This window comes from Haliotis rubra, unplaced genomic scaffold (assembly GCF_003918875.1).
Source record: "Haliotis rubra isolate DU_JTF1 unplaced genomic scaffold, ASM391887v1 Scf326, whole genome shotgun sequence".
Lineage (NCBI taxonomy): Eukaryota > Metazoa > Mollusca > Gastropoda > Lepetellida > Haliotidae > Haliotis > Haliotis rubra.
This window is the reverse complement of record NW_025766998.1, coordinates 718,946-745,142: the sequence shown is the minus strand read 5'-3', so window position 1 is coordinate 745,142 and position 26,197 is coordinate 718,946. Positions and strand designations below refer to the sequence as shown.

General features: G+C 38.3%; 1 protein-coding gene across 3 annotated transcripts in view; it reads left to right on the top strand.

Annotated features, from left to right (window-relative positions):
- The first annotated feature begins 10,784 nt into the window (after positions 1–10,784).
- Positions 10,785–26,197, top strand: part of LOC124283962 (dihydropyrimidinase-like) — a 139,203-nt gene continuing 123,790 nt past the window's right edge. For 2 of the 3 annotated variants that reach the window (XM_046720005.1, XM_046720004.1), the window contains exons 1-2: positions 10,785–10,936; positions 11,215–11,586. In XM_046720005.1, the coding sequence (XP_046575961.1) occupies positions 11,317–11,586 (270 nt within the window). In that variant the 5' untranslated portion in view covers positions 10,785–10,936; positions 11,215–11,316. Of the gene's footprint in view, positions 10,937–11,214; positions 11,587–18,899; positions 18,972–26,197 lie in introns of those variants that run through there. The other variant, XM_046720012.1, reaches the window with a different exon arrangement.

Here is a 26,197-nt window from a genome sequence, read left to right as displayed (position 1 = left end):
CTCTGACATTACGACGATAACAACTTCTGCAAAATAATGACTTGTTACAAATTAACAATTATTTGAATACACATTACCATTTAGAAAGAGGTTGAATGTAACACATGTTATATTTGGAATTACACATTCTCAGTAAAGTATTGATTCTAGTAGTTTTGTTTGGTTGAGTCTCATCCGACACTCGAAAACAACGCTCTCTGAGTCAGGCACCAAATCACCAGCACACAAAGTCAGCCATCTAACCCACCCAGCCAGTGCAGCTTCCATAACAATTATTTGCCAGTGTGCCTGTCTACTACACTTAGTTAAAAACCCTAGATATATACTTGTGTCTTCACACAGACTTCCTTTTTCTTTAGAAAGTACAAAATATTGTATGTTTCAAAGAAAACAAATTTATATTATGTATAAGTTCACAATATTTTATTTAATGTTTTCATTTGTTTCTCTCCATCCTCATGAAGATCCAGGTAAAAAAATGTTCTTCATCCACCTGTTGTAACAGGCAAGAAGATTGTGTGGCCAGGCTTGACAACTTGGTTGAAGGGTGTCATTGCTTCCCTATTGCATAGACTGGTGCTCGTGATGTCAATCACTGGACCTTACCCTACCTTTCTTAATCTCTAGCAGGCGCGTAGCAAGCCAGTTTCTTCGTGTAAGCCCGATAGGTTGCAAAGCTTTATATTCAGATAGTATTGAGGGTTTGCCCAACCTTTTTAGCAACAATCATGTGTAGGCCTGGGCTTTTTTTATAATGGTAGCTATGCCCCTGGCTAGATTGTTTGGTCCACACTTGATTATTGACATACTTCATAAGGTAGCTGGGTTGAGTCCCATTTTGCCTACATCCCATTTCGCCTACAGAAAACATGTAGGCGAATAGGGAATAGAAAATGCACCCCTACTGAGAGAATGGACTTGGCATAGTGCAATTCAGGAAGGTCAGTTTCATAATGTATGAGTAAACAGATAAGTATATCATTGTCTTTAAATGGAGTCAGCTTATAATCAGTGTTTATATAGCAGTTGGCATCACACAGTTTAACGACTCACGTCACCAGCACCTGGGTTGACTTTGATGCAAGATTTCCACCACGTCTCTGGAATCAACACAACAACACTGGTAGTACTAGTTAACAGCCAGTGCCATTTTGATTATTGTATTATATTGTACTATGCTTTATAAAATATGAAAGAAAAACATTTTTTTATATTTTTATGCCAAGTTGTCTACATGTGCTACTAATCAAATTAAAGGAAAACTAAGGGAGATTCCATTTATATCTGAAGGGGGTACATATACATTGTATTACTCATGCATGAAATAACAGTCACCAGACCATGAATTGTTGTTTTGAGACTGTAGGCGAAATGGGAACATGCCGGTAGCTGGAATACTGCACAGCATGGTGATAAACAACTAACAAACAAAACCCATTTAAGTATTTGATAGATTGAATCTCATCGTTTCTCATAACAGCATGTCTACATTCATTTAGGAGATAATCCTATTGTGTTTACATTTTGGAAGTGATTATAGTTGGTTGAACGCTGCTAAATGTGTTTCATTTAGCAGCGTTCAACCAACTATAATCACTTTCAAAATGTAAACACAATAGGATTATCTCCATTCTACCATGACATATGCACCATGAATAAAACGTGTTTTAAATATGCACTCATTACCCTTGCGTAGTGTTTTGACTCTACGTCAATGAACCAGCTCTCAGAAGTGGTTATTGAAAATTGTTCACTTCTAATTTTTTAGTAACAGCCAATCAAAAACGAACATACTTAAATGTCATGGTAGAATTGTTAATAAATCCACAATTAAATCCAGCTTCTGTTAGTTGAATATCTCCCCAGTTCCATGAAGGTGTCAACAGAATCACATGAGACAAAACACTTCCCTGTGAACTGTTTAATTCCTGTAATTTTGAAAGTGCTTGTGGATTTTGTTGGACAGTATCATGTTCCAAAATATTTAGTCTCCCAAACCCTAGAGAACTGAGTCTAGCATATGTCTACAATGATTGGCAAAGAATTTGTTTTCCAAATGTAATCACTTTTTCTGGGGCTAAACATCAATTTAGGGACAAAACTGAAAAGGCAGAAGGCAGGAGTCTTACAGGAATGAAAATATTTCATCCTCCTAATAGGTGGGACACTAGCGCTGGGTTAAAAAGATTGATAATCAGAAATATCATCAGTTGATATTCAGTTAACAATTATCGATCTCTATATTTGTATTATCTTTTAAACTATGAAGATCCAGGTTAGAATTGGTCTTCAACATCCCATCCTTGCCATAAGAGGCAACTAACGGGATTGGATGGAAATACTCACTGACTTGGTTGACACATGTGAGCGTATCCTAATTGCATAGATCAATGTTCATGCTGTCCATCACAGGATTGTCTGGTCAAGACTATTATTTACAGACTGATGCTATATAGTTATGTAGTTGAAACAAAGTAAGGTTTGTATTGAGCTGTGTTGACTGTCAGACAAGAGTTATCTCCCTTAGACAATCTTCTCTGCTTGTCATCTTCAGCATGATGTATCACTCCCTTCCAGAAACCATGGCTCCAGTATGGGGAATAATTGAAAGATGTCTTAGGAAGGCTGACTTCTTTGCACTTACTTTTGTGTAGGTGGAGAAAAAGATAAAGGTTTAAAAGATATTTCAGAATTTGATTTTCTTCTTAGAAAAACAATATTTCATGTCAAATGTGAATCTTATTGGTCAACCCAGTCGTGGCAATGCCCAGTCTTTTGGGGTAAAATACTTGGTCATCATTCAACATAATATGTAAATGTTCCTCTGCGATCGTTTCACATGAGACCAAGTACCTGTATTTTCTTCCCATCAAGCCCAGGTAACACGTTACAAGTAATGTCCCTTCCAGTGCCTTTTATGTGTTTGACATTTTAACCACCTTCGAATGTGGCCATCGGATGACTTTTCCACTTAACAAATATGGCAGGACTATATCTGCTGCTACCTCAATATGTCAGAACAAAAACTGGAGGTCACTGGTTTCCACAATCTCATACTTACCAGAGTACAACATATGTTATATTTGGGATTACACTTTCTTAGTAAAGTACAAATTCTAGTACTTTGTTGGGGGTTGAGTCCCATCCAGGATTCGAACCCACACCCTCAGCATCAGGCACCAAATCGCCAGCACACAGTGTAATGTCCCAGTGAAACTTCCTGGTGTAACCGGTCCAGATGGCCTGGTGGTTAAGGCTCAGTATTCAAAATTAATAGAATTTGGAAGCTAATCTGGATGGATTTGTGAAATTTACTTTGGCCAATTTCTATAGCGAATCTGGAAGCAGCAAGGAGGGGAGAGAATAAACTCAATGAAGCACCTGTAAAATCATCTTATAATCAGCTTCCAGATCAAAGCTTGTGGTCATTTTGACCTCATGGATTTTATTGCTCTTACTTCTGTTGAGTTAGTTTGGTGTATTTGCCCAATTTCTTCAAATGACTGCATTTATTTGTCATATGTTATGACAGTCATGACACAATAGCCATGTGAAGACTACTTTGACAATTTCAGTCTTACATATGAACTATTAGTCTTGGTTTTTGCATCTGCTGAACTGGAAAAGTTTAAAACATTATTTTTTGTTCATCAAAATATTTTATGCAACAGCACTAAGGGAATGTTAGGACACTTCTTTCAAAAATATAATTCATGTTCTGTCATTGTTGAAATTAATTTTATGTCCTTTCAAGCCAAGCCATTTTATGATGAACAACACCAGTCCTCTTCTATCTACGCTCGTGTGTGTTCACCTTTTCACTCTGGAAAATTTGTATCAGGGACCTGAAAAGAAAAATGTCAAAAGACACTGAGAATAAAATGAGGTTATTTTGATTTTACTTTCTTTTTGTTGTTTTTTCACTGTTAAAATGTCTCCACAAAAGAAATAAATGTTGTAGATAAGTAGAAACTATATCCTTAAAAACATGGAGCAATGTTTTATACTGGAAACATGTTCTGGTAAACATGTAAAATGAAATGACATTCACTTCTCTTAATCATGCACTCAGTTAACAAATTGTGTAAAAGTCTTTATTTGATAACAAAGATAAGGTTTCCATAGAAACACTGAACACTAGAAATAAAGGCTTCCAGATATGAAACAAAAGATCCGGCATTGCCTAGCAACATGTAGCCATTTACAGATGACGGCTCACTTCCTGTCACATGGGAGAAATCAAATTGTGATTAAATGGATTATAACTCTTCGGGCATTCCAAGAAACTGATTGCATTGTTTCCGCAAGATGGAGGAGATCTCGAGTTTTGTCAACATTGGATGCTACTGTTTTGCAATATTTATTACATTCAGTGACAAACCTTGGCCATTATTCTGCCTAATGTCCCCCATCTGTCAGGTATAGGATTGATTAAGCTTGTTGGCTGATCAGATGGTTAACTGCTGAGTCATCAGTTCCAATAGGTCACCATGACCCAGGGTGGGCAGTCATCGGGTTCCAGAGGGTCACTGCGACCCAGGGTGGGCAAGATTGTCAGATAAAGCTCCTGTATCATCGAAGGTGATGATTAAGTCCCACTTTTACAGGGTTCTCTGGGATGAACGTCTGTATTTGAGTTTTGGGGTTTCTCCAATGATCGTATCCAGAGGCACTGCAACATTAAACTCACTTATATAACCTCTATATGTTGATATACATCATTATGTTAATGTATTATTGTAATAATATCCACAGATTTACAAACTGTATCAATATTTCAGCTTTTACCATTTTATCACAATATTTTAAGAGGGCCTGATTTTTTACAGGTAAGGTTTGTGTATATGGGGCAGGGAGGTGGAGATGTGAAACAATGGCACAGTGAAAGAGGGTGTGTGGCCAAACTATATCACGACTATGTGTGGGATGGGTTACCTAAAAATCTGACAGTTTTATTCAATGTTTCTGGACCATTTTGGACATAATTTCATGTTGAACATATAAATGGTCATTTATTATGAGAGTAGGTGCATGGGTTGGTGGGTGATGGACATGGGTATGCCTCAGCCTAATCCATCAGGCACCGCCATTCCAGTATCAGTATTAAATTACCAGTCCCTACATCCTTTGATTCTTGTAATGGAATTACCTGCACAACAAAGACTTTGGAATAGGGAGTGAGTGAGTTGGCTTTAATCTCAAATACATCAATATTGCATGATATTATATAATGATTAAAACATGGCATGAGTTAGATGGACATTTTTCACTCTAGCAGATTGATATCCTAGTTCATGGTGTCAGAGCTGCGGTTCAAATCCTGTCAGGAACAGACAAACCATTTCCTATCAGAGTAAAAGAGAGTATCCTGTTCACAATACAGGCATGGCGGCTGCCTGGGTCTAAAGAGTACTGAATGAAGGGTTGATGTAAGAACCACTAGTTCCATGTGTGATTGCCAAGGTTTCCGAGTCATTTCTTTGCACTCAAATCTTGTTATCTTCTTCCTGATTCAACTGAGCTACATTATGTAACCTTGTATTGACATGTGAGATGAATGTAAACGTGGTTTTAGGAACACCTTGAATAAGGTCAACTCTGTCATTATTACACCTGGAACCAACTGGTAGGATTAATGTTTCGATTTATTCAAAGTATCGAGTTTATGATAATTAGACTAAACATTTATTTGTTGATGATTATCAGAAAATCAATACCTTTGCCTGGCTTCAAATGAGATATTCATGAAATCTAATTGCACATTTAATTTCAGAATAAATTAGATAGATCTGTTTCTTTTAAGTTTGTGTCTATTAAACCATGAATCTGCAATGAAGAAATGTTTCAGCTTTCTGAACATTTCATAGTGGAAGATATTTCCAAGTTTGGCTCATTAGAGACAAACATGATGTTCAATGCAATCGCCTATTTTGCCATATGTGCCTGTTTTCCTATTTTTCAGGTGAGCAATTGTCTTTTCCTTGCATGTGTTTGTGTCAAGTGCCACGAGTCAGCAAGGTTAGGCTCAAGTGTGCAAAATTTACTCTGGTCCTGTGGCCCCTGGCTAGTAAAAATTCATCAGGACCCCTAATGATAAGTTTGTAGTGGTCCTGATGGCCAGTGAATTTTGTATTGATAGTAGATCTACGAATGTTATTTAGGGCCAGTGAAGTACAGACAGGACCATAAATTATTGTCCACTCACTGGTTCTGTGGTCTAGTGGGAAGTTTGAAAGGTTTCTTTCCATGGGTTCAAGTGTTTTGTTGCTTTAATATGATCAGGGGAGTTTCTGTGGTGATCAGAAGTGGTTTGGGACCATGAAAATACATGGAGTTAACTGAAAGGTGTGGTAGGACACCTACCATAAAGTCCTGTATTTCTATACACACTTTCATTTGAGAATTGTCCTGAACACTTGAAAAAAAATGTAAAGGTCAGTCAGAGCTCCAGATAAGATTTAGCTCATGTGGGTACTGTACCCACTGTATTTTTTTGGAGTGGGTATTATGAATGTTGAGTGGGTATTTCATTTTCCGTTACCCACTGCTTTCAAATATGTGCGTATTTCAGTCATTTTACTCACCTAAGTATTATGTCATTGAGTAAGTTTACTAAGCAGGTATGTTCTGCCTTATGTCATACCTAATCAAAACCAACTTAAATATAATGGAAATGATTTCATAAAAAATCCCTCATCCTATACTGACAGTACAACACTAGTCCTATACTTACAGTACAACTTCATAGCAATCCATGTCTTTTTCATTACGCAAGCGATTTTAAAAATATATTCCGTACGCATTTGTTTTAAACATTTTGCGTATCTAGCATTTTAAATATGTAATTGGTACGCAACAATTATTTTTCAATGCGTAATTGGACATTTTCTATGCGTATTTTATCCGGATACGCAGCTTATCTGGGCCTCTGGGTCAATAATTAAAATATAGCCTGTGGGACAGATGTGACTGTTTCAGGCCTTATGACAGCGTACATCATCTAGGTACTGTGTAACACATGCTTATCATACCAATGTGTTGAACATGATGGCAGGTCTGTATGAATCAGGTTTAGTCATACCAAAGTGAGTGACCGTACCATCCCATGAGGAGGTCAGAGTTAGTCATAGATTTGTCACTGAATGCCGTGAGAAGCATTTTTTGTGGAAGTGATGATTGTTCCATGATTCCTGTGTCTGACAGGTATGGTGGCCATGAGGGTAAGGTGTTCCTTGTCATGCTGAGCACCTGGTTTAAATCCCAAATTGATACCATGATATAATTCTTAGTGTCCTACACAACCCACTAATAAAAAAATGGGTCCGTGGGGTAGCCAAGTGGTTAAAGCGTTCACCGGTCATGCCAAAGATCCGGGTTTGAAGCCCAAATATAGTGTCCCCGCTTGAATATTGCTAAAGGTGGCATAAAACTGAACTCACTCACTCATTCACAAATACAAAATAATATTTGATTTAACGATAAAACAAAACTTATAACATATAACCAGGGATCGATTTAAGAGATAAAAACCTAGTTGCACCAGCCAAATTCCAGTTGCACTGCTTTTATTGCAATATGTAATGTAAGAAATATGCTGTCGAAATATTTAGATGTTTTATTCAGAGTTTACTCACTCAAAAATTGACTAATAACTAGGTTGCACTTTGTAATATTGGGGTGCACCAGTGCAAGTAACAAAGCACTAAATCGAGCCCTGAATAACTGTTTCATATTGTAAACTAATGTAAAATACTTTAGTATCCCTTGAAGGCTATTAAACATCTGTGTCCAGAGCGTTCTGCCTAGTGTTATATGCATTATATGACTGAGTGAGTATATTTCTAGCTGCTTTCAGAAATATTGTACCTCCATCACAGCAGTTAGTCTCTCTCCCAGACCCCAGAGAATGAATTAAATAGGAAACATAATCAAGTGCAGAATGATTGGGAAAGTCTAGAAATTAAGGATTGCTCCGGGCTCCATTTATATTTGTTTTGTAGATAAGTATATTTTTATATGTTTTTAAATAAGATAACTTTACTTCTGGGATTAAACGTCAGCCTACACAGCAGGGAACATCAGAGATGGGCTTCACACATGTACCCATGGAGCCTGATTGACAGCATGATGAGCCAATGCTTCAACGGCTTGGAGTCTCCACTGCCCCTCTGTGTGAGTTGACATATATAGTTTTTCAGTTTGCATTTGTAAAAGTCATCATTGTTTGAATGATGAGTACCCACCATTCATAACTGATTTGTTACTCTTGGAACATGGGACATGTCAGAGATAAACTGATTGAAAGTGCCAATAAACATTTTTCTTTCATTTTAACATTTTTATGACATTGATGACAGTTAATGGATGGTGACCTAATTATGGAGACAATGTCTTAGTTTCAATAAGATATGAGTTACAAGGTTCAGATTGTTACTACTGACTGACTGACTGAGTTTGGGTTTTACGCTTTTAGCAATATTCCAGCAACATCACGGCGGGGGACACCAGAAATGGGCTTCACACATTGTACCCATGTGGGGATTCGAACCCGGGTCTTCGGCGTGACGAGCCAACACTTTAACCATTAGGCTACCCCACCGCCCCTCATATTGTTACTAAACTGTGAGTCAAGAACAACTGCCAGAGATGATGAGGTTGGTGATTCAGTCTCCAGAAGCATCTTACTAAAACATGATCAAGGTGGTACTTGTTATTACCCTGGCTGTCGCTTGGCAAAGGGAGATAATGCAAGGACTGTTTGGTGTCACTATGCATGGTTGGAGTATCCATGTTACACTGAGCCTCTGTATCTCAGTTGGTTACATAAACACAAACAAATATTTTCCCACTGACTTCTGGAGTAACATAATATCTTTTAGCAGCTACTACATAAGTCCAGTCTTAATGCAACTATGAATAAAATAAATGTAGATAAGCGTTACCATCTTTTCTCAGTACAGGAAGCTGAAGGGACCAACCCCAGTTCCACACAAACTGTCACCCGCTGGTAAATATGTGGTTACATACAACATAAGTCATCATGTTGACGGGCGGTGGGGTAGCCTGGTGGTCAAAGCGTTCGCCCGGCAAGCTGAAGGCCCGGGTTCGATTCCCCACATGGGTACAATGTGTGAAGCCCATTTCTGGTGTCCCCTGCCGTGATATTGCTGGAATATTGCTAAAAGCGGCGTAAAACCATACTCACAAAAACTCACTCACTCACTCACTCACTCACTCACTCACTCACTCACTACTCATCATGTTGAAAAAGACAGCACTATATATTGAAAAACATGGTCAGTTTTAATTACTGGATGGGTGTACATTTAAAAGACAAACACAGATAGACACACGCTCACACTCCTATACACATACACGGCTACAACCCTGTTTCACCGATCTGTAAAGGATAGTCCCATGTAATTACCAGTTCCATTAAGGAAGACATATATCATGCCCCTGTTCACAACTTCCTGCTATACAGGACTAATTCCTTACATACTTAAAACATTTAAATTTCATTTAAACTTCAGACTTGTAATCTTTGCTAATAATCAAACCACTTAACTTAATTAAGGTACTTAATATGCAGATGTCTTCCTTTCACAGACATGCCATCTCCTTTACATTCTAACATCACATTTTTACATGGATACAAACTTAAAGCCCTTCACATATAATTTAAGCCCTCAAAAGTGAGGTTCCCACAAGTGAGCATGCCAGAGTCACAATGGTTTAGATTTTTATTTTTAAAGCATGTGTATGTTGAAAGGGTTTTACATCTAGTTAAATGCTGACATATGTGGAAGAGGTATAGGGCAGTTTAGAACCCAGGGAAAGAGTTTATGACGTTGAGACATTAAGGATGCAGTAACTGTCCTTCATTTAGTTTCTAGACATGAAGAGTTTGGCTGCAACTGCCCATAACTGTCTGTCTATCTTTGAATCACCTCACCACTGCACTTGGTCTTCTTGCTTTTATTTATTTTTAGCCTCACTTTCAGACATTGTAAGGAGATAATTATTTTAAATTATAAATGGACATTGCTGTTGTAAAAATAAAACAGCTGATAGTTAAATATGAGGTATGGTAACTTGTGTTGAATAATTTTAATACTTTCTTGTTTCAATGTTTACAGTCTAGGATTTGTAGAATTAAACACTGAATAGGTTTGATAACTAGTAAATATTAAACTTTTGTTAAACTTTTCATGATCTGAAATATTCAATATCTTTCAGGATGAATTAAATTTCATACCTGCTATTCAATTCCTATTTTGGTATTTTCCTGCTTTTCTTAAAAAGTATTCCCCGTTACCATGACATGGAACGGAATATTATAATTGATACCATCTTTTTCCTAGTACATCTATTATTGATACCACCTTCGCCCAAATGAATAATTAAAGGGTTTGTTTTATGAATCACTTTTACACAACTAATACATAGCACATTTGTTGACTTCCCACCAGTAATCCAACTATTTCACCTGCTGACTTGGACAAAGTACACAGCACCACAGACCATGCCAGACTAACCAGTTTACCAATAAAGTCAATACAATCTTAATAATTTATTCCCATGTCCGACCACACCATATCTACCAGGGCGATATAACCTCATAATGCCCCTTTAACCAATACAACAGAAGAATGAAGCATCCCCTGTTAGTAGTGGATTGTGCTGCTGCTGCTGCTGCTGGCAGACATGTCTGAAACTACAGGCAGTGCCGGCTGCTTATATATGCAGAGAGCCCCGAACAAGCATACAGCGTTGAGTGTTACCCAGCTGCTATCCTGGACTGTAGATGGTGTTGTAGTAGAGTAGAATGTTATGGTTGAGCCTGTTGTGAGGCCCTCTCTCTGTCTGTCTCTCTCCCTCTGTCCTTAAGATAGGATTTCAGGCTGAATCCACGACTGTATCTCCATCCTCTAAGGTTGGTGTTTGCATGTGGAATTTCTCCAAGAATTGATTCATGCTTGATTCATATATAAGAATAGGTGATTCATTGATTATTTTATACTACTGCTGCAAGTTCTCGGCCGGTGTCGTAGTATTTGCTATTTTCATCCTGGGGCATTCCTTGCTCCACGTGTTTGTTGTGTTCTATGTAGTACCCTGTGTTCTTTACATCATTCAGTACAACACCTTGCTTCTGTCAAGTCCTGTGATTTCAGTAGGTAAAATTGTTCGATTCCGTTTAAATTTTCTCAGGTGAAGCAGTCTGAAATTGGTCACTAAAGCTGTGTCAGAGACAGTGATTGGACAGTTAAGCTGTGTCGGAGACTGTGATTGGACAGTTTGGACAGGTAGAGCATGGCAGAGGAGCCAGATTTTTTTAAACCTCATCCAAACCCTCCACCTAGGGTAAAGAATTCATTCTTCGACGTTGTACCTGACGCATTTTCAAGTAAGTCGCTAGAATTTACTGGCGATCAGAAGAAGAAGAAGGAACCAGAGGCGGAACCAGAAACGGCGGAGGAGGAACCGGAAATGAAGGAAGAGGAACCAGTTCCTGTAGAAGAGATAATAGCTCCACAACAATATGTCGTGATAGAAGCCAAACCATGGGACCGTGGTGATGAGGTAAATACCCCTGTAAATACTGAAGTGTGATGATATATGGTACCAATATACAATGGCGTGATATATGGTACCAATATACAGTGGTGTGATATATGGTACCTATGTACAGGGTGATGATATATGGTACCAATATACAATGGTGTGATATATGGTACCTTTATACAGGGTGATGATATATGATACCAATATACAATGGCATGATATATGGTACCTATATACAGGGTGATCATATATGGTACCAATGTACAATGGTGATGGTATATGGTACCAGTATACAATATACAGTGGAGTATATGGTACCATATTGATATATGGTACCAATATACAATGGTGTGATGATATATGGTACCTATATACAATGGCATGATATGTGGTGGATATATGGTACCAATATGATGATATATGGTATATACAGGGTGATTATATATGGTACCAAAATACAATGGCATGATATACAAATACACTGACAACATACTACACAGGGTGATGGTATAATTGGCCCCAGGATCCACCAGGATCCAGAAATATGTCAGTTTTAAAACAAGGTCTAAAACAGGGTCTACTCAACTTGCATCCTCAAGTTTGAATATGTGAACAGTAAAATAAATATATAATTGCATGTACTCAATCATACTACTGGTTCTAGAACCAATGGACAGCCAATGTTAAGTTTAATGACGAAATATTTCATGCTAGGGTCCTAGATGTCAATTTCAATGTCAAGGTCTTGACGCCATTGAACATTGAGCTGCAATCTTCAGGGGGGATAATTCTGTTGTTCTGTTACACATTTTTAGGATTGGGATTGTCTCCAGATGATAGTAAGCGCTCATTAAGGCAGTACTAAGGTGAGTGAGTATGGCTTTAGCCGCTTTAAGCAATATTCCAGCAATATCACTGCGGGGGACACCATACATGGGCTTCACACATTGTACCCATGTGGGGAATCTAAACCCGGTCTTCGCCATGACGAGCGGACGGTTTAACCATTAGGCTACCCTACCGCCCCTAGTAGCTAGGAGAGAGTGTAGGGCACTTCTATAAATGCATAAAGGTTTGTGTCCAAATTAGCAAAGTCATCATCTTTGTTGGTTGTCATCAGGCTGTTGGCTGTCAGCTACCTCTGTGTGTTAATGAAGGGACAAATTTCATGGTAGTCTCTCGTACAGACCCTGAAGCAAATATATCCAAGAAAGCCCACACAAGTCTAGAAAATGTGGCAAGTCTAGATTTCCTCAGCTTTCAGGTCTCAGGGCTCCTTTTCATTATATTTTACATTTTTTTACTATGAACTTTTTTTCAGTAAAATATGTTCATTTCAGAGACTAGTTGTTAGTCTACTTTCATGGTTGTACGATAACAACTTAATCTGTGTGATTTTTCTCAGATCATGCATTAACTGGGAATGCTGTCAGAAGTTTGTTTTTAGGTTTGTGTGGATGATCCATCACAAAGCTGACATCTAGACAAGGAGAGAACAAGTGTTAACTTGGTAACAACTTCAGTCATCAGAATCACCCCTGGATCTACAGGCTGTGAGTCATCCTGATTGATTGGAGATGTATTATTGGTGCACTTTTCACTCTCGTCTTTTCAAGTGGATAGGTCATGTTAGCTGAATATTGAAAAGTCAAGCAAACTGGGACATATAGTGATGTATTGACCAGCTCTCTGGTCATCTCACATTCAGTTCACTGTTATAATTGGTCAGCCCCAATATGACACGTCAGCAAATTATGACAGATATAATACAGTGATATAACTTGTTGCACTACAAAGTTTGTCTGATCTTGTCTTATTGAAAAATCAATAATGACAACAGTTTGCTGTATGGATCATGATATTTAAACACATTTGTATAATATGACTGTGACCTTGGTGCTTAGAAAATGACAAACAGGGCCTATTTAAACCATATTCTGTGATTATGTTATTTACAGAGATCGAGTGGTTGTGGTTGTAGTAGTACTTAGTGGTCAAGTTGTTCATGGGGTGCGTATTGGAACAGAGGGGACAGTGGGCTAGCCCAGCAGTCAAAGTGTTTGCCTTTCACATCAAAGATTGGGGTTCGTTCCCAAGATGGGTACAATAGGTGAAGCCCATTTCTAGTGTCCCCCTCATATCTCTCATGGTATTGATGGAATATTGCTAAACCATACAAACTCACTCACAATATGAGACGATTGCTTAAAATCATGAATACAGAATATGTGATTATACAGCTTTGTTTACTCAGATTGGATAGTATTTTGTTGTTGTTTTCAATGTTTGGGTGGGGGCTGGTTCAGGAGAGATATAATTGTTATATCTACCATATATTCTGACTGTATGCAACTGATTGGTCAACAAAGATCAGTAGGAAAGAGTGAGTGAGTGAGTTTGATTTTACACCGCTTTTAGCAATATTCCAGACATCAGGGTGTAGACACTAGAAATGGGCTTCACACACTGTACCCATGTGGGGAATCAAACCCGGGTCTTCATCGTGATGAGCGAACGCTTTAACCACTGGACTACCCCACCTCCCTGAAACAAAGGGAAAGAGCATAATTACCCAAGTGATATTGTTTTAATGTATTTGAAGGGTCTGGCACAAATTTCCTGTCAATATTTAGATTTTATAATTGGAATCGAATTGTGAAAATCAGCATGTGATCAGAACAAACATTAACTGCATGATTGAATTATATTAAAATTTGAGCAGTCAGATTGGATTTTGAATGATTGGAATTGATGGACCTGATAATATAACAGAAGCCATTTAGTCCATGTGGAATCAGGCCGTACTTGTTTATGGGAAGGTTAGTTTGATTAGTTAATTTAAAATATGATTTAGACAATATGCTTTGTCCCTAAAAATGGACTATCTTGCTCAAACAGATAACAGAACTGCCAGTGCTCAAAATATTTCAACCAGCTACAATAGATGGATTTATAATGTGGTCCATGCCAGACCAAATCATACCTTTAATTTACACCTGTCAACAAAATATTTTCCAACTAATATAATATATTCATGACAAAATCTTATTTGGAGCTCGTCCTTCAAAATTCACTTTCTGTGCTGAAATGTACAAGTTCTTTTAATATTTTGTTGAATGAAAACTCATCTGGTTCCAGATCCCTCTGGGCAACCAACACATTGTTGACTCACTCAACAAAATGGTTAATTGCTGATTAATAACATAATGGCTGTCATGCAATCAGTGTGTGTTAGACAGGAATTATGTTTGTCATGTAACCACAGACTCAAACAAGGGCTTCAGAAAATATGGATCGTATTTGTTTATCTTGGGAATGTGGAGAACTTTGTACTGATACTATGTATTGTTTGATCATTGGATACTAATAATCAATCAGTTAAAAAAAATTTAAAAATTGTAAGTAATATTTGGTTTCTGAGTACCTCTGTTACATGTATTCATATTTCTGTAAATTTTGTGTAATTATGTTGGTAGATATTTAGACGTTCATTGGACTGGGTGGGAAAGTCTAGAATAGCATCTGGAACCCGACAATACATGGGAATAATTCTCAGGGAGCTGGAATGGTTTTTTAACCAATCTGTTGTACTTCAAGCATCACCCCTCTGAATATTGTGTGGAGCCATATGTTGTTTATCTACGTATACGTGACCTATGGTGGTGGTGATGGTAGTGATGATGATAGCAATGACCATTATTATCATCATCTATGTAAACAGTAAAACCTATTTGGAGATAATAGTAAAATCCTAGTTAAAAGTAATCAACTAAAGGTAAGACAGCAGGTAAATACAGGTATTGTGTGTCAATCATGTCCAGCATGAGGGACATCAACAACATCATCTACATCAGCAGCGAAGTAACGCTGACTCCACCATCAGCAGGTTCCTACTAAAACTACCACAGCTTAATGTTTTACTTGATTAACGAGCCGAGATGTCAAATTTTCGTGTAAAACTCTGTCCCTAGAGGAAACAGTTGGTTTTAAAGTGATGGGCAGGGTGTTAGCCGATTTCTTGTGGGACTTGTCACCATGGCTGATGATTGGTGGAGTAACATGGTATGAGTGGTTAGCATGGGGCTGAGGTAGGGGGGGATCTGCTCCTGTGTCCATGGTATTAATTATGCATCTGTGAATGGAGGGAAGTCAGCATCATCCTCGTTAGCAGGTAGGGAGGTCCCCAGGTGTTTGTCCAGCATCAGAGACTGACAACCCAACAAATCTTATCAGTGTTGTCAATGGACTGAACATTTGATGTTGTTTTTTATTTCATTTTTTATTTTTATTTTTGAGAGAGGAGTGAGGGAGTTTAGTTTTACGCCGATTTTAGCAATATTCCAGCAATATCATGGCGGGGGACACCAAAAATGGGCTTCACACACTGCACCCATGTCGGGAATGGAATCTGGGTCTTCCTCGTGACGAGTGAACACTTTAACCACTAGGCTACCCCACGGCCCCTTTTGAGAGAGGAAAGTGGAGGAGATTGGTCATATCTGAAAATATTTATTGCTTGTTTTAGAGATTAAATATGGTCTGAGATTATTTTTTACTAAAGGAGAGTTGCTTGCAGAATCTGTTTTATTAGAAGCACACCCTATTTTGATGGGATACATTTCTTCAAATACATGTACTTCTCTAATTAGTCATAGATTATTGTGGCAATATTATTGTGGCAATATAAAGGAATCAGGCTTGATTAACTTGAAGCACAGGCAAAATGTAGCACAAATCGGACTGCGCAACAGAGAGAAAATGACCAGTCTTCCTACATGCAAGCAAACCGAGCAAAGGTTGGCAATGTGCTTAACTCGCTTCAGTTCGAACAATATTTTTAGTGTGAAAACAAAATATCACCACCATCAAAGGTAAACACCCATTTCCTCACAGGGCTGTGCTCTCAGATTTCTAACCTCATATTTAATAATTACTCACATACAATGTATTTTATTCAACATTTTAAGTGCCACTCCTGTCATATCAAATCATTCTCCATTACCCGTGTCAGCTTCTGCTTCAAGGGGGTGAAGGAACAAGAATAAGCAGAAATTAAAAAGAAATATCATATTGCCTAATTTTACCATTAAACTGTTGAAGATTATTTATCTTATCTGCCGTTGTTATTGTTAGAATTTTCGTAACATTTATTTTTAAGAAAAAAAACACTTCTAATGTAGTGGATGACTGAAAGCAAGAGAGGTAACTTTCCATATGCCGGACATATGATTCAACAAGTATATTTAGAGTCAACTCCCCTGTTCCTTCACACTGGTATAAACATGTGTCAGCCTTTCATGTGGCCCAGCATCTTGTCGTATTATTCAACTGAGGGTCTTCCCTGTTAAAGACAGGAATGTCTTCTAATATTGTCCAGGTGTGATACCGGAGTGTAATCCAACCATTCCACATCATCAGTCCAGACAAGTGGTTGAGCTTGTGAAGATTCGGGTTAGAATTGGTCTTCAGTAACTCATGCTTGTCGTAAGAGGCGACTAAGAGGATCAGGTGGTCAGGCTCGCTGACTTGGTTGACAAATGTCATCGTATCCCATGTGTAGATCAATGCTCATGCTGTTGATCACTGGATTGTCTGATCCAGACTTGATTATTTACAAACCACCACAATATAGCTGGGATATTGTGTAGTACTTCGGTAAACAATAGGGCTGCGCAATACAACCGGTTTACCAGTATTTACCGGTTCAGACATGGAAACGATACGTATTGCGATACGCTGATCGAAAACCAGTATTTTGACATGCATTCGGAAAACTTCATAACACTCGGAAATCTTCGGATATTTCCGTTTTTTAAATTGTTCCTTTCCTTGTTTCATTTGTGCCAGACATTATTTACATTTATACTTTGCCATGATTAAAAGTTTTCTTAAAGCCTAATCAAGCATTGTGATTTTGTTGTGTTTTCGCTTTACAAATCAAGCATTAACTTGATTATAAGTATTTTTTTTGTTAAAAATAATTCTTGCAATATATTGCAATACATATCGCAATACATGCTTTCGCATCGCAATATATCGCAATACGAAAATTCCCTGCAATACCCACCCCTAGTAAACAACAAACCAACCAGACAGGTGGTTAATATGACAGTACAACATCTTTACAGCATTTCACTTCAGAAACCGGTGACCATTTCTGCCTGTGATCTGTGAATATTCCTGAAAGTGGATCATGAAAGACTGTGTCCATGCCTGATGGAGCTTGTGGGTCACCATGTGGAACTGTACAGTGAAGCATGTTGATTTCACTCAGGAGAATACACACATATTGATTACCTCAGGCTGTAAAACAATACATTGTATAGCTGCATAGCTACTGGGAATCTATCTGTACAACATTGTTGCCATGGCCAGATATCGCCTGTCTGGTGTGATGCAGGTATTATTTCCTACCTGAGTGTAGGCGTTATTAGTCTGTTAAAGTATGCTGTATCTGCTTGCCAAGTTGGAGAGGAAATAGCATTCCACAGATCTGATGTTTTTATATTCATCAGTTAGTGCAGACCTGGTACTGCTTAACGTTGAACATGTGATATTCCTTTTGAATTGGAATGTTTCAGCTGCAATGGCAAAATATCTGAATCTGGTTTATGAAATGGTTCTGATTCATTCATATCCTCATGATTATATTATAAAACATCATCATCACCGTCATCATCATCATCATCATCATCATTGCCTTCAGCAGCCCATGCTTGTAAGAGGCAACTAATGGGTCACACGTCATTGTATCCCAATATTGCGTACGTCGATTGTGCTGTTGATCACTGGATTGTCTGGTCCAGATTCAATTATGTACGGATAAACACCATATATCTGCAATATTGCTGAGTTAAATGACACAAAATAAATTATCATCATCATCATCATCATCATCATCATCATCATAGGGGCAGTGGGGCAGCATAGTGGTTAAAGCGTTTGCTCATCACACCTAAAGCCCATGTTCTATTCCCTCACACAGGTACAAAGTATGAAGCTGATTTCTGGTGTCCCCTGCAATGATATTGCTGGAATACTATATGTTGAAAGCATCATATAAGCTTACTCACTTACTGTTATCGCCATACTGCTGAGTCAGCAGGAGAGTAAATTTTAATATTCCCCGATCATCGTGATTCACCAAACAACAGATTGAAAAATATAATCAATTATATCATACTAAGAAACATATTAATCTCCTCCCCATTGACAACAATTGAAGCTGACAGCCATTCCAGCAGAAGGTAGCGTCTTCTGCGACAACAGATCAATCCATAATTGATGTCTCTCACACGTGTGACTCAGACTGACCTGACCTTGGTCTTGTGACGGCTTTACACAACATAGTCGCGTGGCCAGATTTACAATTGCGACAGATTCACGCTTGTTGCAGCAGAATGGTAACCCTTGTTTTCTTCTATTCTATAATTATTCCACAAATAGCATGGAATACTTGAACCTTTAGTGCCTTCCTTTGATGGGGGTTATATTGATTATGTCGCACGATGGAAGCTATGACGTAACTGTAATTAAAATTCCCATGGACCTTTCCCAGCAAGCAGCCATGTTGACCTGTTCTTTACATCCAGGTGAAATTGTAGTCGGAATCGTCTCCTTAAACGACTGTAAGAGTCCTTGGAGGCAAGATTATGTCCTCTGATTGCCAGGAAGTTAGGCGTTGACGGGGATTCCAATACTGTGAGGTAGTGGACTTGCTCAGACCTCCATATTTTCTTCAGAACGATCTGGTTTTGTCTCCTTGATACTGTGTGGCTATGGTCAGCCTCAACAATATATTGTTTCATGAATACAATCTCTTCTTGGATTCTGTAATATTCAAGATTTAATTCACAAAATTGTGATGGTTTTGGTAAACTCAAAGTGACAATAAATCTCCGAGTATCTGTTTATCTGGATCCTGGGAAGGATGCATATTGGAATATAGGTGACTGATGTTGTGATTTATGGAATGTATGTTTGGGTCAATATCCTGGGCTGAATTACAGCATAAACCTATATAGTCAGACCCAATACATGCATGGTATGTGCTGGTATTGATCAGGTCATCTCCACACTGTTATTATATCATTATAGTATATATTATATTATATTCCAAAATTAAACTATAATGGAAATGATTTCTCTGCAAATCAAATATATATTGAATAAAACAGCTGTGTATGGAATGAACTGATTACTAGTTTTATTGCATTTTCATTTTTTAATTTAAATTTTATAGCCAATGTGAGGTTAAAATATACTTTAAACTTTCTTTAAAATTACAATCTTAAACTGTAATGTGAGTCCTTTCCCATTTTACAGTTTAAAAGTTCAGGTAACTTCAATATGTATATAAAGCAATTTCTGGTGTGTTTTTCCCTGAATTCATGTACTAGTATGTCTTTTTCCTAATTTCTTCCCAAAGGAAACTTCTTTGATATAACTTTTCCAAGATAACATGACCAAGGACTGCCCAATCCTTAATAACTACTTTCTGTATACATGTTCAGTCTACAGTTTGAAATTTCTGTGATAAGTTACACATGTTCCCTTTACAACATAACACCAGTGTAGCCCCAACTATGTATACATATATATGCCTGGTACAGCTAGCAATCTGTATTTAATGCTAAACATGTTCAGACCACAAGGTATTCCATGTGCAGCCCCAACCCTGTATATCCACCATGCTGTCTTGGTGGACCAGTAGTTTTGGCCAGATGTTGTGTGTAAATGAGGAAACAAAGAGATGTTTGTGTATGTTGTTGGATGACAGTGAAGTCATCTGGCAGACAATCACCCGAGATTCTGTTTCTTTCATGTTATTTTCTAATGCCAAAGTGTGATAGTTAAGAATCTGTGGGAAATCAGGGGTCTTCTTGGTATTAAAAATAACCTTTTGCCTTTTCTTTTTCTGGAAATGACATTTCTACAGTTGATGGGTCTGGTTGATGGAGGAGGGAGGGCTGGGGTTTCATCAAACCTGAAATGAATAAAATAAAAAATATGATAAATTGTTTATGTTCATTGAAATATCTCTATCCTTGCTTTGAATTTCTGTGTTGAGTTAAAACATTAACCTTCAGTTACCCCAGGTGCAAATTTGATATCTTTTATGATATGATAAATTATACGTTGCTGAAATATAAGTATGTAAACAGTTTGTATTAAAAATATGACATAATATCATCTTAATTATAAACCATGCCATTATATTATCATTTGATTGTTTGCCATTCAAAATGACCTAAGGTCGTAATGATCTTTCTGGCAGGTCATGGTGACCTAGGGCATTCAACAGTCGTGGAATCATCTCACCGAGTGTTGGATTTCTCTTCTGTATAGTTGTGTCTTGACATTTGAAGATAATCATTAACCTGAATAAGTGTTACATGCATTATCTATATCAAGGTAATAGCTATTATATGTATATTTTGTAATCTCTAATATTCAAGACAGAAAGGAACTGCTTTTTGTTAAGGACAACCATTTACTGTTAAGTGGTGGAGGGATAAGAAAGAGGGATTTCAATTACAGATTCAAGCCAATGAGAATGTTGTTTTAACTTCTTTGTTTGTTAAAAACACTTTATTTTCAGGACAACTACAAAGGCCATGAAACAAATTTGTTTGAATTAATTATTTTTATAACAAGTCGAGTGGGAGGGTCAAGGGGCTTGGTCATTAAACATTTTTCTAGTATTATTGTTAACAAATGTTTCTGTAAAGATCAGCCATTTAAAAGCTGTGATATTTTGATATGGATTGAGAAGTTGTAAGACACCAACTTCTTTAACAACATTTCAAGGTTACGTTTTGACCTTTCATTGCCTGACAATGAGGCAAGAAGACTTTTTAGCATCCAGACGTTGCTATGTGAATGCGATTGTGGAAATGCAACATTAAATGTCAGCAATTAATGCATCTCCTTGCCACACACTGGGAAGTCATTACAATTATACAACTCAGCTCCACTGTCATTTACTGTGTAGAACAACATGCAAATGAGAAGAGAGTATAACAAATACCTAAAACCGTTACCAAACCTATATCATAGGCTACAACAAGAGAAGTCTATAGACATTGCCCTGAATGTGAACAGCTGCAGGATTGTTAACTCACTCACTCACTCACTCACCCAAAACACAAACATCCACTCACTCACTCACTAAGACTAGAGTATATGGCCATCAACACTATGGTATTTAGCATGGTATAACTACCAACATCTGTAGCTGCACAACAGTGTGTCAGAGGTGTGCCCCTGTGTTGGGGGCGTGTACAGGTGTTTATCATGGACGTATACCACATGTTGATGTTGTGAGTGGCCAGCCATGATCACCTCTCCTTCCTCAGAGTTCCTACTCCACAACACCCATTACTGTCGGGGCCTGTATGTCTGGTACAGGGTTAACTGACCTGCAAGACTGAATTCTTAGCCAGACGCACTGGAAGAAATTCCATTTCATATTTTCGTGTCCAGACTAAATTCATCATGACTCCTAGATGTAGTTTCAATGCTGTTTTGGTGCGAGTCAGTGATACTATGAGACAGGGTGTATACGATGGGATGTCAAATATACATTAAAACTTCATGAATGTTTGTAATATGATATGGTTAAAGCATCGAAGTGTACACAAAGGGTCATAACCATAATTAGCACTCTCACACAATTATTTTCACAAACTTTGTTGTTTAATGCAACACTTGGCATTATTTGAGCTATATGTCATGAACCTGGGCCAGACAAACCAGTGATTGATGTCATGAACAACACCCCATACTGTAGGGACGTGATGGAACAGTCAACTAAGTGATGCATGAAGTTGCCTCTTGTGACTTGCATATCTTCCTTTGGTTCAGTTTGGCAGAGGGGTAGCTTAGTGGTTAAAGTGTTCACTCGTCGTGCCGAAGACCCGGGTTCAACTCCCCACATGTGTACAATGTGTGAAGCCCATTTCTAGTGTCCCCACCATGATATAGCTTGAATATTGTTAAAAGTGGCATAAAACCCAACTCACTCACTCACACTTGGGACCAGTTCTAACCCTGGATACCCACAGGGTTCTGGCATTGTTCATTATACTCAAGCCAAGACAAACTGGTTCCTTCACTGGCTTGCTGAAGCAACACTCCAGTTACCTGCATTATAAAATGTTTTATGTCAAAGGTAACGATTAATCACAATAGACAATTAGAAAGTCCTAGGCTGTTACTGTGTAGATTACTGGAGGAAATGTTTGACTGACTTAGTCTAACTTACATTACTTAGCATCGTTAAATGTATTAACAGCTTTTTATTTATTATTTGGAACAAATGGCAAACAGTCTGGCACAGCATGCTTTTACAAATTACTGTCATGGATGATAAGATCTGGCATTTGGATTTCTTAATGGGGGAAGTTAAGAATCTCAAATCCTGCAAATTATGATCTTATCCTAAAGATAATTGTGGAACTAGTACTTTGCACTGGAAGAATGTTTGATTTATTATTTGTGTGAACAGATGGGCACATAACTGATGGCCTCTCCTTGACTTGAGTTCAAACATGGAAGCTGCTTCCTGCTGTGAATAGGCAGGAGCTGTGTGCTAAGTTCGTTAGTGGTTTTCAGGTGAGGCTTTTAGACTTCAGGCCATATGATTTTAATTTTTTTTAATTGAAAGAAAAAAAGGTAAATAGAAGCACATGTAACACATATGGACAAGTGCCTTTGTTTCTAATATACCTGTGTTCACCAAGCAGTGAATGGGTACCTGGTAGGATGACAATGTCACTGTGTTCACCCAGCAGTGAATGGGTACCTGGTAGGATGATAACATGTCTGTGTTCACCCAGCAGTGAATGGGTACCTGGTAGGATGATAATGTGACTGTTCACCAAGCAGTGAATGGGTACCTAGGGATGATAATGTGACTGTGTTCACCAAGCAGTGAATGGGTACCTGGTAGGATGATAATGTGTCTGTGTTCACCAAGCAGTGAATGGGTACCTGGTAGGATGATAATGTGACCGTTAACCTTCCAGCACAATATGACTGTTAACTTAGCACATCACAAGCAGCTTATATACTCCTCAGTGAGTTGAGAATGAACATTGATTCCTTGACCAGGATAGTAATGTTAACACTTCGAGCATACACCTTGTGTACTGAAGTTATCACAACATAAAGATAAAGATTATTACTGATCAAATCTATTTTTATTTCCCAAGCATTTATGATATTTTACTCAATACCAAATTAGGAAATGTCATTGCCGGACATGGGTTTGATATTTCAAGTTTGGAATTGGAAATATCTGCACAATCAGAAGAACTGGAACCATATTTGAAAAGCACACAAATGTGGTCAGTTTAATGTTTCTTTGTTCCTAGATGATAAACAAGTAAAAGTGGAACTATAAATATGGTGAGGAGAGACAGATCTTCCATGTCACAGTTGGTCATCTGTCATGCCAGGGCAGACTACAGGTGGAATATGAAAGACCAGGTGTTGTTTTCTTGAGAGTGTATATTTAGGTTTGGTCAGAACACTTTGCTGATATGACTTTATATGACTGGCAGATCTGGCAATGTTTATGAAAGGGTAAAAGTGGTCTTGATTTCCTGAAGAGTTCACAGACCTAGAGGCTTTAGGTTAAGGCTGAGTTCACTTCTTCCTATTGTGTTGGGTTTGTCTCAGAAGGAATGGCTTGTGGTACTATACGACCACTCTGTGTCAGATAGATGTAAAGATGTATGTAAAGAGACCTTCCTTCCTCAGTATATATATCCTGACATATGTAAACTTTCATCTCTCTAATCTCTATAAGAATCTTTAAATGTATCAGGGTTTTCTTGTTTTTGTTTGTTGTTCAATGCCACTAAACAATATTCCAGCTATATGGTGGCGTTGTGTAAATAATCAAATCTGGACCAGACAATCCAGTGATCAACAGCATGAGCATAGATCTATACAGTTGGGATACAATGACATGTCAACCTAATCAGCGAGTCTGACCACCCAATTCCTTTACTCACCTTTTACGACAAACATGGGTTGCTGAAGACCAATTCTAACCTGAACCTTAATGAAATTTTAAATGTAATGCCTTAGGTAGGTTGATTGATGATAAACTGTAGCATGACTGACTACACAATGCCATTTAGAAGTGGTCAAATGCAACATATGTTATATTTGAGATTACACTTTCTCTGTAAAGTACAGATATCTAGTACTTTTAGGGGCTGAGTGGGTCAAGCGGCTGACTTTGTGTGCTGGCGATTAGGTGCCTGTCTCTGACAGTGTGGGTTCAAATCCCGGTGGGGTAGCCTAATGGTTAAAGCGTTGGCTCGTCATGCCGAAGACCCGGGTTCGAATCCCCACATGGGCACAATGTGTGAAGCCCACTTCTGGTGTCCCCCGCCGTGATGTTGCTGGAATATTGCTAAAAGCGGCGTAAAACCAAACTCAGTGAGTCAGTCAGTCAGGACTCAACCCCAAAAAGTCGGACTCAACCCTGAGAAAGTGCTATCCCAATGTAACATGTTTTAAGGCTGAGAATGGTGTCTCATCCCAGTACTGCAAGTTGACATTAGCAGTCACATGTAAATACACACACACACACACACACACACACACACACACACACACACACACACACACACACACACACACACACACACACACACACACATGACTGTCACTATACACCAGCAATAATCTTAAACATTAACCCCATCTTATGGTGGGTAAGCTCAGGCCTGTCAGTCCGTGACATATTTATAGTGAAACAATAAAGAAACACTTCTTTCAAAAGTAGACTATATATTTTTCTTGATGTATCCATGTTTTTATTGCTTTGGCTGTGGAGTTTGTAGCTCAGAGCCTGACAGTGCTATTCCACACACACGGGATTAACCCCTTTCCTGTCCCCCCTGTTGCTGAAACTGACATTGAACCTCATTAACCCTTTCCATCTCAAATTTCCTTAGTTTTGTTACAAAGGATGTTTTGTAAAGTGTGTAAGTCAATATTGAATGTCACAGCCACAAAATAAAGAAGGTAGATTCTTTTCTGAATTGACTTCGTCCTTACAAATATTTTCTTTCTCCTGCTTTCAACGGTCATATTTTCATGAATGGTTTTACTTTATGGCTGACTAAGTCAGCTAACAACTGATAGTATTACTGGTATCTGAAAACACGGTTGGTGAACTTCTGTTCCTTCAAGTGGAAATGTTGTTCTGAAGGAGACTTTTTGTACTGGCTTGTGGCGAGATATGTGCCTGACATTGTGTGCAGGAGGCCATTGAGGTGGTAAACCTTTACAAACACGTGGATCAGAGACTGACTACAAGTCAAGGGGCAGGGTAGGGGGGACACAGGGTAATGTGACACGGATGAGTCACCTGGTAATCTTAGAGAGTTTACAAACCGACATATGGCAGTTCTTTTGAATTTGACACAAGTGATTGAAAGAAAATACTGTATGTACATTTTGTGATGTCAGCAATGTCTCATTTGAACAACCTCCAGATCTGAGCTGAGATTGGTATCAGAGCAGCAGCATTGTCTCCCTTTAATGAGGACTGGAGTACCGCCACTAGGGGTCAGTGCTTAGGGCTTGAGGCTTGGGTGGGGCTAGG